This window comes from Halichoerus grypus, chromosome 6, assembly GCF_964656455.1.
Source record: "Halichoerus grypus chromosome 6, mHalGry1.hap1.1, whole genome shotgun sequence".
In the NCBI taxonomy this organism is placed as follows: Eukaryota; Metazoa; Chordata; class Mammalia; order Carnivora; family Phocidae; genus Halichoerus; species Halichoerus grypus.
This window is the reverse complement of record NC_135717.1, coordinates 23,011,253-23,025,697: the sequence shown is the minus strand read 5'-3', so window position 1 is coordinate 23,025,697 and position 14,445 is coordinate 23,011,253. Positions and strand designations below refer to the sequence as shown.

The 14,445-nt window shown below is 34.0% G+C and overlaps 1 protein-coding gene across 1 annotated transcript in view; it reads left to right on the top strand.

Annotated features, from left to right (window-relative positions):
• Positions 1 to 14,445, top strand: part of LOC118549013 (phospholipid-transporting ATPase ABCA3-like) — a 191,444-nt gene that overhangs the window by 45,622 nt on the left and 131,377 nt on the right. Inside the window, exon 11 of the mRNA XM_036113189.2 lies at positions 1,241 to 1,387. Coding sequence (XP_035969082.2) covers positions 1,241 to 1,387 — 147 coding nt within the window. The remainder of the gene's footprint in view (positions 1 to 1,240; positions 1,388 to 14,445) is intronic.

Below are 14,445 nucleotides of genomic sequence, written 5' to 3'. Positions count from 1 at the left end.
GAACTGGAGAAAGAACAGCAAATAAAGCAGGAGACGAGAAATAATAAAGATCAGAGCAGAAATCAATGAAATAGAAACCAAAAGAACAGTAGAACAGGTCAATGAAACTAGGAGCTGGTTCTTTGAAAGAATTAATACGATTGATAAACCCCTGACCAGACTTATCAAAAAGAAAAGAGAAAGGACCCAAATAAATAAAATCATGAATGAAAGAGGAGAGATAACAATGAACACCAAAGAAATACAGACAATTATAAGAACATATTATGAGCAACTATATGCCAGCAAATCAGACAATCTAGAAGAAATGGATGCTTTCCTAGAGAAGTATAAACTACCAAAACTGAACCAGGAAGAAATAGAAAACCTGAACAGACCCAAAACCAGTAAGGAAATTGAAGCAATAATCAAAAATCTCCCAACAAACAAGAGCCCAGGGCCAGATGGCTTCCCAGGGGAATTCTACCAAACATTTAAAGAAGAATTAATACCTATTCTTCTGAAACTGTTCCAAAAAATAGAAATGGAAGGAAAACTTCCAAACTCATTTTATGAGGCCAGCATTACCTTGATCCCAAAACCAAAGACCCCAAAGACCCCAACAAAAAGGAGAATGCTCTTGTGAATCACCAAACTTCTGGCTGAAATCATGGCATCAGTTTTTCTCATTAGTGGCAACTTCTATGAAGTTTTCTAGCTCTTACTACAATTGAATAAGCCCATAATTACTATATTACACTCTATATTATACATAGAATATAGAGAGGCCTCCATTTTCCCTACCAAATGTGGATATGCCTTCACATCTGTTTTGCCTAATATACAAACTTAGTGCACCTACAAATGTTCATTGTTCACAACATTATCTTTTTTTCACCAGTTGGATAGTATAATGTTGCTTCTCTTTTTTTTTTTTTTTTACTTCTTTGTTGTAGTTGACACATAGTGTTACATTAGTTTCAGGTGGACAATATAGTTATTTGACAAGTCTGTATGTTATGCTGTGCTCACCACCAGCATAGCTACCATCTGTCACCCTGCAATGCTATTATAGTACCATTGACCATGTTCTGTGTGCTGTACCTTTTATGCCCGTGACTTGTTATTGCATAACTGGAAACCTGTACCTCCTACCTTCACCTGTTTTATAATGTTGTTTCTTCTAAGGATAGAGTATAGTGTTTTTTCTTTCATAAGTGATAGTGACAGATAACAAGTTATCATTTCTTTTATCTCACAGGAATTTGGTGACAAAGTAGTAGTAAACAACATGTCTTTGAATTTATATAAGGGGCAAATCACTATTCTTCTAGGACAAAATGGGGCAGGAAAAACTACAGCCTTGTCTCTTCTCATAGGTATGTATTCAGCTCTGTTTAGAGCAGAAGTCAGGTTCCTTCTAAGGCTTCAAACCAATCAGAGCTTGTGGTATTGAGTATATTGTCATTTCAGTGTTGCAGTTTTTATTACACTTTAATTATTTACAACCAAGATGCTCTTGGTAATGTAATAAATTCATTTATTCAGTGAAAATATTTATATGCCTATTCTTTTCATAGGACTTGGTAATACAGTGGTGATTACAGGGTTGTTACGCTCAATTTTGTACACTGCTGGAAATATAGGAAAGAAACTTGAAACTTAACATCATAAGTATGAAAGGAGATGTTATATGTGGGATGCTGTTCATCTAATAGAATGACACATAACCTGTTTGGGGGGTGAGAAAAAGGGAAGTGTCATCAAATCTGAGACAAATAGGATATATAAAGCTCTGCAAATGGAACCAAAGAATATTATAGACATAAGCAAAGACTAGGAGACTTGAAAGCAGGGAACTGACTAGATCAGAGATAGAATTTGAATAATGGCAAAAGATAAAGCTAGAGGAATAATCAAAAGGTCAAATCACGAAAGGTTTGGGAGAAGATTTGAATTTATGCTGACCGCAATGAGAAGCCATGGAAGAATATTTTATATAGGTTTATATGTTAGATACACTGCATTCACCAGAAAGGAAGAATGGATAAGAAATACTAGGGACAATTAGAATCGTGAATCCCATGTTGTGTGTGAGGTTAGCATAAGTTCCGGAGGCTGGAACGGGGCTGAGCCTAGTAGTTGAGATATAATAGCCTCTCCTTTGAAACTAAAATGATGCCAAAACTAGCTCAGGAAGGGCAGACACTACCGACATTCTCTGCTATTTTATATATTTGAAATGATTTCCTCTAAGTCTCAGTTAAACCTCTTCTTAACACCATGACTACCTAGGTAGTATCACAAGGTTATGATTTGAATTATCATTAACTTCATGATAATATATGCATTCTATATAGTTGATATGCTTTACATAAGTTATCTTGGAATACACTCCATGTTCTACATGTAACCTCAGAACACATAAAATGCACTTTTCCATTTGTATGTGCTCATGCCCTTTCTCTCAATGGGAGTGCCTGAACCACCTGTCCACCTATTGAAATCCTATTCATACACCAAGATGGAGCTCAGAAGCAACCATTGGGAGCAAATTGTCAGAGATGGTAGCTCCAGGTTCTAGTCCCTTCATAGACAAGATAGATAAACAAGCACAAGATGTCAGACCTAATTTTGCCAGAACTCTGAAAATAGGCAAAGACTTACAGCTATTAAACAAGACTAAATGAAGATAGAGGCAACTTAGAAGCAGGAGATGAGAGTGACATCAGAAATATGGTGAACTTGGAAGCTCCAGGCCCTCATCCCCATAGAGACACTAAGTTAACAGCAATATACAGAAAAACATATCTTTTTAAAAACTCCAGAAACCAGTTTGGATGCTGCAGCATGCAAATGTATGCATGGCCAATACCAAAAAGGGCAGGAAGCTTATGGCATTCTCTCACCCCAACCCCTCCCCCAATATGGCATGGCACAATCAGGAGGAACTGTTCCAATTCCAAGCTCCTCCCTTGGGACAGAAAGAAAGGACTAGAACTTGTATCCAATGTACTGGCTTGTCTAGGGGCTGCCCAAGGGACTGGTTTTTGTCTTGCCTAATGGAGAACCAATGGGAGTGGCAATGTTGGAAGTCTCAGAAAACCAGAGGCAAATGCTGCAGCACTTTAAAGTATTTTAAAGCAGCAGGAAATCTGCAATTCGCCATTCAGGTGCCAAGGAAGCAACAGAATACAGGCAGAGAACTACAAAAGAAACACAATCTCCAAGCTGCTTAAGGAAATTAAGACAGTTTGAAGCAGCCATATATAGTAGAATGAAAGCATATGCACGACCCCAAAGACCCATCCCCAGAAAATGTTTTAAGGTCCTAAAATCTCTAGCTGGGATGATGGGTGAAGGACTTCCCATGCCTGAAGCCAGTCCATAAAGACTGTGAGAGATACCTGTTTTTTAAATGTTCAAATCTCAACAAAACATAAGGCATACCAAAAACAAAACAAAACAAAAAAACAAGGAAACTTGCCCCAAAGTAACAAAATAAAGCCACAGAACATAACCCTTAAGAAACACAAATCTCTGAATTACCTGCCAAAAAGTCATTTTAAGATGTTCAATGATCTAAAAGAGAACAGACAACAAAATGAAATGAGGAAAATGAAGCATGAACAATTAAAATACTAACGGGTAGAAGTAATTTTTTAAAAACCCAAACAAATCCTGGATATGAAAAATATAATAACTAATTTGAAAATTTTTATTGGAGGATTTCAACAGCAGAGTTGATCAGGCAGGAAAATTAATTAGCAAACTTGAAGATAGGTTATTTGCAATTATCAAGGCAGAGGAGTGAAAAGAATGAAGAAAAGTGAAGAGAGCCTAAATGATTTATGGGATATCATCAAGTGGGCCACTGTATGCACTATGAAAGTCCCAGAAAATAAGCGAAAGGGACAGAGTATTTATTTGAAAAAATAATGACTGAAAACTTGCCAAATTTGAGGGGAAAAAATGGACATACAAATTCAAGAAGGTCAGCAAATTACAAGTAGAATAAACTGTGAAAGAAACCCATAAATGAGACACATTATAATCAAACTAAAAATTCAAGAAATGAAAATCCTGAAAGAAGCAAGAGAAAAGTGACTCTTTGATTGCAGTTGATGTTCTTCAAGATTTTCAGAGGATTTTTCAGTGGAAACCTCGAAGGTCAGAAAGTAGTAGGATATTATATTCAAAGTGCTGAAAGAAAAAACAACTACAACCAAGAAAACTATATCTGTCAAAACTTTGAAAAGTGAAGGGAAAATTCAGATTTTCCTAGTTAAGCAAAAGCTGAAAGAATTACTATCAGACCTCTCCTATAAGAAATTATAAAGAGAATCATTCAAGTTGAAATTCAGGACACTAGACAGATACAAAACCATATAAAAATATAAACTTCTCTAATAAAGGTAAATATGTGAACAAATATAATTTGTAATTTTGGTCCATAAATTGTAATTTTGTAATTACATTTTGGTGCATAAATTCACTTTTAACTCATATAGAACTTAAAAGCACAAAAATAATTATAAATCTATGTTAATGAGTACACAGTATATGAAGATGTAATTTGACATCAGAAACATAAAGTGGAAGGGCAAGCCTATGAAAAAAGTTATTGTCAGTTTAAATTGATCATTATAATTTTAAGATATTTACATTAATCCCTATGGTAGCCACAAAGAATATCTATAGAACACACACAAAGGAAACAGGAAAGGAATCAAAGCATGGCAATATTTTTTTTAAAAAGTGAAACACGAAGGCAGTAAAAGCAGTAGTGAGAAGCAAAATGCTACAGACAGAAAGTAATTAATAAAATGGCAATAGTAAGTCCTTCCCTATCAATAATTACTTTTAAAGTAAATGGATTAAATTACCCAATCTTGGGCGTCTGGGTGGCTCAGTTGGTTAAGCATCTACCTTCGTTTCAGGTCATGATTCCAGAGTCCTGGGATCGAGCCCCACATCGGCCTCCCTGCTCAGCAGGGAGGCTGCTTCTTCCTCTCCCTCTGCTCCTCTCCCTGCTTGTGCTCTCTCGCACTCTGTCTCTCAAATAAATAAAATCTTTAACAATAAATAAATAAAAACCCAATCAAAGGATATAGATTGACTAGATTTTTTAAAGGATACAAATATATGCTATCTTCAAGAGAATCACCTGAAATCTTAAGGACACACATAATCAAGTAAATAGATGAAAAATATATGCAAATGATCAGAGTAGAGGTGATGATACCAAATCAAACACCATTGCAAAGGGGAAAAAAGGTATCAACTCAACAGGAAAATGTAACAATTATAAATATATATTTACCAAACATCAGAGTTCTTAAAAAATGAAGCAAATATTGGAGAAATAAAGAGAGAAATAGACAGTAACACAGTAATAGTAGGAGATCTTAATACTCCACTTTCAATAACTTGACAAAAACTCTGTAAGAAAATAGAGATCTTTAACAACAGTTGGACCCTACAGTCATGTACTAAACATTCAACCCAACAGCAGCAGAATATACATTATTCTCAATAAGACATGGTACATTCTCCAGCAGAGATCACATGTTTGTTTACAAGACAAATCTTAACAAATTTTAAAATAATAAAATTATACAAAATATCTTTTCCAGTCACAATAGAATGAAACCACTAATCATTAGGAGAAGGAAAATTGGAAAATCCAGCAACTAACGGGTCAAAGGAGGAATTGCAAAGTAGAAAGTATCTTGAGAAAATTTAAAATGAAAACAACATACAAAACTTACAGGATGCATCAAAAACAGTGCAAAAATGGAATTCTATCATTGTGAACACATATTAAAAAAAGAAAAATCTGATATTAACAGCCTAATTGCTTACTTTAAGGAACTAGAAAAAGAATAACAAACTAAATCCAAAGATAGTAGAAGGAAGAATATAATAAAGATCACTGTGGAGATAAAGAATGGGAAAATAATAGGAAAAAATAAAACTTAAGAATTGGTTTTTTGAAAAAATCAACAAAATTGAAAAAATTCAAATAATTAAAAATTAGATGTGGGATATTACAGCCTATGCCCAGAAATAAAATGGATCATAAGAAAACATTATGAACAACTGTATATTAGAAAACTTCATAACCTAGAAGAAATGGGTAAATTCCTAGAAACATGCATCCTACCAAGACTGAATCATAAAGAAATAGAAAATCTGAACACATTTACAACTACTAAGGGAATTGAACAGTAATGAAAAACCTCTCAAAAGAAAAGCTCAGAACCAGATGATTTCACTGGAGAGTTCTACCAAACATTTAAAGAAACATTAACACCAGTCTTCTTCAAATTCTTTGAAAAGATTGAAGAGGAGGGTACACTTATTACATCATTCTATAAGGCCTGTATTACCCTGATACCAAAGTCAGACTAGGACACTACAAGATAAGAAAACTATAGACCAATGTCCCTAATCAACATAGATATAAAACTCAGGAAAAAAAAAAAAAACTGCAAAACTAAATTCAACAATACATGAAATGGGTCATATACCGTGACCAAGTGGGATGTATTCCTGGAATGTAAGGATGGTTTGACATACAAAATCAAAGTAATACATCATGAACAGAATCGAGGACAAAAGCCACATGATCATATCAATGATGCAGAAATTGATTTTTTGAATGTTGATTTTGTATATAGCAACTTTACTGAATTTATATATTCTATCACAAAGCACATGTGTGTGTGGAGTTGTTAAGGTTTTATACATGTAAGATCATGCCATTGCAAACACAGGTAATTTTACTTCTTATCCAGCTTGGATATCTTTTATTTCTTGCCTAATTGCTTTGGCTAGGCCCTCCATTACTATGAATAGAAGTGGTGACAGGAGGAACCCTTATTTTGGTTCCAGTCTTATGGGAAAAGCTTTTAGTTTTTCACCATAAAGAATTATGTTAGCTGTGGGCTTTTCATATATGGCCTTTTTATGTTGAGGAAATTTGCTTCTATTTCTAGTTTGTTGAGAAAAATGTCTTATACATTATCATGAAGGAGAATTCAATTTTGCCACGTTTTCTCTGTGTCTGTCGAGATGATCACGTGATATTTTAGATCCATCATTCTGTTAATATGGTGTATCACATCAATTGATTTTTGAATATTGAGTCATCCTTACATCTCATGGATAAATCCCACTTGGACATGGTGTATGATCCTTTTAATGTGTTGTTCAATTCAGTTTGCTAGTATTTTGTTGAGAACTTTTGCATCTATTTTTATCAGAGTTATTTGCCTTATGGTGTCTTTGTCTGGCTTTGGTGTTAGGGTAATGCTTGCCTCATAAAATGAGTTTGGAAGTATACCCTCATTTTCAGTTTTTGGAAGAGTTTGAGAAGGACTGGCATTAATTCTTCTTTAAAAGTTTGATAGAATTCACCAGTGAAGCCATCTGTCTCTGGGCCTTTGTCAGGAGGTTTTTGATTACTGTTTCAATCTCATTACTTATTATAGTTCTGTTTAGATTTTCTGTTTCTTCATGATTCATTCTTGGTAAATTTTATGTTTCTAGGAATTTATCCATTTCTTCTAGGTTATCCAGTTTGTTAGCATGTAATTATTCAGAGTAATTTCTTATGAACTTTTTTATTTTTGTGATGTCAGTTGTAATGTCTTTTCTGATTTTGAGTCTTCTCACTTTTTTTTAGTCTAGTAGGTTTGTCAATTATGTTTATCTTTCCAAAAACCAACCTTACTTTCAATGATTTTTTTCCTATTCTTTTTCTGGTCTCTACTTTGGTCATTTTTTCTGTAACCTTTGTTATTTCCTTCCTTCTGCAAACTTTGCAATTAGTTTGTTATTTTTCTAGTTTTTTGAGGTGTAAAGTTAGATTGTGTGTTTTTTACCTTCTTTTTTTTGATGTGGGCATTTACCAGTATTCTTTTTTAGTGCTGCTTTTGCTGCATTCTGTGGGTTTTAATATTTTGTATTTTCATTTTTATTTGTCTCAAAATATTTTCTAACTTCCCTTTTTCTTCCTTCTTTGAACCATTGGTTTTTCAGGAATGTGATGTTTAATTTCCACATTTACAAATTTTTCAGTTTTTATTCTTTTGCTTCCTAGTTTTGTCCCATTGTGGTTTGAAAGATACTTGGTATGACTTCAGTCTTAAATTTGTTATGACTTACTTAAATTTGTTATGACTTAAAATTGTATATGACTTACTTTGTGACCTAATATATGATATATCCTGGAGAATGTTTTATGTGCATTTGAAAAGTATGTATATTTTCTGCTGTTAAGTGGAATGCTTATTAGGTCCATTTGGTCTTTAGTGTTGTTCACTTCTGCTGTTTCATTGTTGATCATCTGTCTAGATGTTTTATCCATTATTGAAAGTGTGATATTAAAGTCTCCATGTAATATAATATTGCTATGTATTCTTCCCTGTAGTTCTGCCAATGTTTGCTTTATATATGTAGGTGCTCTAATGTTGGGCACATATATTTATAATTGTTATATCTTTCTGTAACTTTAATTTTATATTATATGATATAACTATTATACTGTTCTCTCTCTCATGACATATTTTACTTAAAGTCTATTTTGTCTGATAGAAGTATAGCCACCCCTGCTCTCTTTGGTTACCATTTACATTGAATGTCTTTTTTCATGCCTTCACTTTCTGCCTATATGTGTCCTTAAATCTAAAGTTCCTTGTAGAATAACAAGTGTTGGCGAGGATGTTGAGAAAGGGGAACCCTCTTACACTGTTGGTGGGAATGCAAGCTGGTACAGCCACTCTGGGAAACAGAATGGTGGTTCCTCAAGACATTAAAAATAGAGCTACCCTATGCCCCAGCAATTGCACTACTAGGTATTTACCCCAAAGATACAGACATAGTGAAAAGAAGGGGCACATGCACCCCAGTGTTCGTAGGAGCAATGTCCACAATAGCCAAACTGTGGAAGGAGCCGAGGTGCCCTTCAACAGATGAATGGCTAAAAAAGATGTGGTTCATATATACAATGGAATATTACTCAGCCATCAGAAAGGATGAATATCTACCACTTATATCGACATGGCTGGAACTGGAGGGGATTATACTAAGTAAAATAAGTCAATCAGAGAAAGACAGTTATCATATGGTTTCACTCATATGTGGAACATAAAGAATAGTGCAGAGGACAAAAGGGGTGGGGGAGGGGAAACTGGAAAGAAATCAGAGAGGGAGACAAACCATATGAGACTCTTGACTCCGGGAAACAAATTAAGGGTTGCAGAAAGGGAGGTGGGTGGAGGGATGGGGTAACTGGGTGATGGGCATTAAAGAGGGCACGTGATATGATGAGCACTGGGTGATATACTCAACTAATGAATCATTGAACATTATATCAAAAACTAATGATGTGCTATACCTTGGCTAATTGAATTTAAATAAAATAAATAAAAAATAAAGTTCCTTGTAGAGAGCGTATAGTTAGGTATTGTTAGTTTATCCATTTGGGCACTCTATATCTTTTTGGGTCTTTTCATTTAAACTTAAAGTAATTACTGATAGGGAAGGGCTCACCATTGCCATTTTTAAAATTGTCTGTCCTACAGTTCTTTTGCCCTCTACTTTTTTCTTTCATAAATATATATATTTTTTATTTTAATTTATATATATATATACATATATATTACAGACTTTGGTTCATTTCTGTTTGTCTTTTGTGTTTATTCTGTAAGTATTTCCTTTATGGTTACCTTGGAACTTACATAAAATATTTTATAGTTATTACAGTTATAATATTCTATTTAAACTAATAACAACTGACCTTCAATCACAAACAGAACTCAGTAATTTTATTTCTTCCACATAAACATGCTTTATGTTAATGTCACAATTTATATCTTTTTATGTTGTATGTTGATCAACATTTTTATATGTATAATATTTAAATAATTTTTTGTCTTTTAACTTTTATACTAAAAACAAGAGTGATTTACTCACCACTATTACGTGTATTATATACTCACCATAGTATTATAGTATTCTGTATTTGTCTATATATTTACCTTTACCAATGAGTTTTATATTTTAATATGCTTTCATATTACCATTTAGCATCCTTATGTTTCATCTTGAATAACTCTAACATTTCTTGTAATGGAGGTCTCCTAGTAATGAACTCTCAACTTTTGTTTGTCTGGTAAAGTCTTAATTGCTTCTTCATTTTTGAAAGACTGTTTTGCTAGGTAATAATGATTCAACAATTCTCTACATCACTCAGTGTTCATCACAATAAGTGTACTCCGTTTTTTTTTTTTTTTTTTTTTTTTTTTAAAGATTTTATTTATTTGACAGAGAGAGCACAAGCAGAGGGAGAGAGAGGGAGAAGCAGGCTCCCCGCTGAGCAAGGAGCCCGATGCGGGACTCGATCCCAGGACCCTGGGATCATGACCTGGGCCGAAGGCAGCCGCTTAACCAACTGAGCCACCCAGGCGTCCCTCCGTTTTTTAATCTTAATTCCAGTGTAGTTAACATACAGTGTTATATTAGTTTGGGCTGTATAATATAGTGATTCAACAGTTTCATATATTACTCAGTGCTCATCAAGGTAAGTGTACTCTTCATCTTTTTCTTGATTAAGTATTGGGTTGGGGCGCCTGGGTGGCTCAGTTGTTAAGCGTCTGCCTTCGGCTCAGGTCATGATCCCAGGGTCCTGGGATCAAGCCCTGCATTGGGCTTCCTGCTCCGTGGGAGGCCTGCTTCTCCCTCTCCCACTCCCCCTGCTTGTGTTCCCTCTCTTGCTGTGTCTCTCTCTCTCTGTCAAATAAAAAATAAATAATTAAAATAAAATAAAATTTAAGTATTGGGTTACTGTAAACCTTTGAATATTTTTCTGAGTTTAACAAGTTGATTCTGGTAGTTTTTGCCTTTTTTTTTTTTTTTTTGTCTTCCTATAGAAAAACAAGTGCTTTGACTTCCCTGATCTTCCACTATTACTGTCATTTAAAACATCTTAAAATGAAAGAATTTGAGTAATGATATGAGAAGGAAGGAATCTAATGAAAGTAAAACTCTGAATTCTTCACACATCTTCAATAAGTTTTCTAATTATTTATAAAATATTTTATTAATGTTATTACTATATAACATGATATTTCGTGTTCAGCTTTTAAAGAACATAATTTTATATTGAAATTTCCTTATGTGGATATAGTCTATATATATATTATTTCCAAGGCCACATGGTATTTCTAGTAGTTACATAGTATTCTTTTTAATAGCCATATAGTAGTGTTTTAAATTAATATGCTGTAGTTAACTTGTCACTTTCTTTTTAATTTTTTTTAGCATTTACCTTCAATGCTAAATAAGTAACCCTATTTAGATGTCTTTGAAACACTTTTCCACTTTGGAATATATTTTTAAATATAATATTCAAACATATTTTAAGACTGTATATTTTTTAATCATCTCAATAGATGCAGAAAAGCATTTGACAAAATTCAACATCCACTTATAATAAAGACTCTCAACAAACTGGGCATAGAGGGAACATACTTTAACATAACAAAGGCCATATATGACAAGCCCACAGCTAACATCATATTCAATAGCAAAAAGCTAAAAGCTTTTCCTCTAAGATCAGGAATAATACAAGGATGCCCACTCTTGCCACTTTTATTTAACACACTTATTAATTAGGCAAGAAAAGGAAATAAAAAGCATCAAAATCAAAAAGGAAAAAAGAAAACTCAATATTTACAGATGACATACATAAAAAAAACTATAAAGACTCCACTAAACTGTTAGTACTAATAAATTCAGTAAAGTTGCAGGACACAAAATCAATTTACAAAAATCTGTTGTGTTTCTATACACTAATAAACTCTCAGAAAAAGGTGTGCCTGGGTGGCTCAGTCAGTTAAGCATCTGACTCTTGATTTCAGCTCAGGTCATGATCTCAGGGTCATGATATTGAGCTCTGCATTGGGCTCGTGCTGAGCATGGAGTCTTTGGGGGATTCTCTCTCTCCCTCTGCCCCTCCCTCCCTGCTTGTATTCTCTCTCTCAAAAAAATAGAGAAATTAAGAGGAAAACACCATTTACAATTACATCAAAAAGAATAAAATACCCAGGAGTAAATTTAACCAAGGAGGTGAAGCACCTGTACACTGAAATCTATAAGACATTCATGAAAAGGAGTGAATAAGACACAAATAAGTGGAAAATATTCCATACTGTGGACTGGAAGAATTAATATTGTTAAAATGTCCATACTACCCAAAGCAAACTACAAGTTCAGTGCAATTCCCATCAAAATTCCTATGGCATTTTTCACAGAAATAGAACAAACAATCCTAAAATTTGTATGGAACTGCAGTAGTCCCTGAATAGCCAAAGTAATCTTGAGAAGGTGTAGGCATCAAGCTTCCTTATTTCAAACTATGTCACAAAGCTAGTCACCAAAACAGTATGGTATTGGCATAAAAACAGACACAGATCAATGGAGCAGTATAGAGAGCCTAAAAATAAACCCATGCATATATGGTCAGTTAATTTACAATAAAGGAGCCAAGAATACACAATGGAGAAAGGATAGTCCCTTCAATAAATGGTGTTGGGAAAACTGGATCACTATCTTACACCATATACTAAAATTAACTCAAAATGGATTAAAGACATGAACATATAAGACCTGAAACCACAAAACTCCTGGATGAAAATATAGGCAGTAAGCTCCTTGACCTCAATCTTGGAGATGATTTTGGGGATTTAATACCAAAAACAAAGTCAACAAAAAACAATGATAAATAGGTGGGCTACATCAAACAAAAGCTTCACAGCAAAGGAAACGATAAACAAAATGAAAAGTAACCTACTGAATAGGAGAAAATATTTGCAAATCATGTCTGATAAGGTGTTAATATCCAAAATATATAAAGAACTCATGTAACTCAATAGCAAAAAAATCCAATTTAAAAGATGGGCAAAGGATTTGAATAGATATTTTTCAAGAGCAGCAGATAGATGGCTAACAAGTACATGAAAAGAGGCTCAACATCACTTATCATGAGGGAAATATAAATCAGAACCAGAATGAGATATCACCTCACACCTGTTAGAATGACTATTATCAAAATGCCAAGAAATAACAAGTGTTGGTGAGGATGTGGAAAAGAGGGAACCCTTGTACACTGTTTGTGGAAATTAAATTGGTGCAGCCACTATGGAGAACACTATGAAGGTTCCTCAAAATATTAAAAATAAAACTACCATATGATTCTGCGGTTTCACTTCTGGGTATTTACTTAAAGGAAATGAAAACACAAACTCAAAAACATATATCCATGGAATATATCCGTTGGCACGGAAGCAACCTAAGTGTCCTTTGGTGGACTAATGGATTTAAAACAAATGTGGAGTTGATCTTTCTACCAACCTGGATTGTTTGCTTTGGGATTATCACGTGAATGGGAAATTTCTGTCTTTTTAAAGCTTCTTTGTGGCCTCTTTAATAATAGCAGGTTAGCCTTTACCCTAACTCAGTGGTCCTCAAGGTCTGGTCCTCTGACTAGCAGCAGCATCAGCATCACCTGGGAATGTGTTAGAAATGCAAGTTCTCATCAACTAATGAATAGATAAAGAAGATGTGTATATATACAATGGACTATTATTCAGCCATAAGAACGAAGGAACTTTTGTTTGTGAAAACATGGATGGACCTTAAGTGCATTAGGCTAAGTGAAATAAGTCGAAGAAAGACAAATACTGTATAGTCTCACTTATATGTAGAATTTACAAAGAAAAAAAAACCCAAATTCATAGATATAAAGAACAGATTGGTGGTTGCCAGAGTCAATGGATGGGGACTGGGCTAAATGAGTGAAGGCAATCAAAAGGTACAAATTTCCATTTATAAGATAAATAAGTTATGGGATGTAATGTGCAGCATGATGACTATAGTTAATTTTACTGTTTAATATATTTGAAAGTTGCTAAGAGTAGATCATAAAAGTCTTCACAAGAAAAATATTGTAATTATGTATGGTGGTAGATGCTAACTAGACATTGTGGTGATCATTTGTGATATATGCAAATATCAAACCATTATGTTATACATCTAAAACTAATATGTTTTATGTCAACTCTATTTCAAGTTTTAAAAAGAATATATATTTTTAAATAAGATAAATGATTTATAGGATTTAAATGGTCTTATAGTTTGTTTTTTACATGTTACCAAATAGTTGCTCACAAATCTGGACTGTTTATTATTAGTATTTAAATTTCTTGTCAGAGAGCAGAGTGGCGCAGCGGAAGTGTGCTGGGCCCATAAATTTCTTGAGGACAAAAGTTAAATATTCCTAATCTTATGTTTTTCTTTTTAAAAAAATGTATTTATTTATTTTAGAGAGAGAGTATGCATGCAGGGGGAGGGCGGAGGGAGACAAGGCAAGCAGACTCCCTGCTGAGTGGGGAGCCCAAC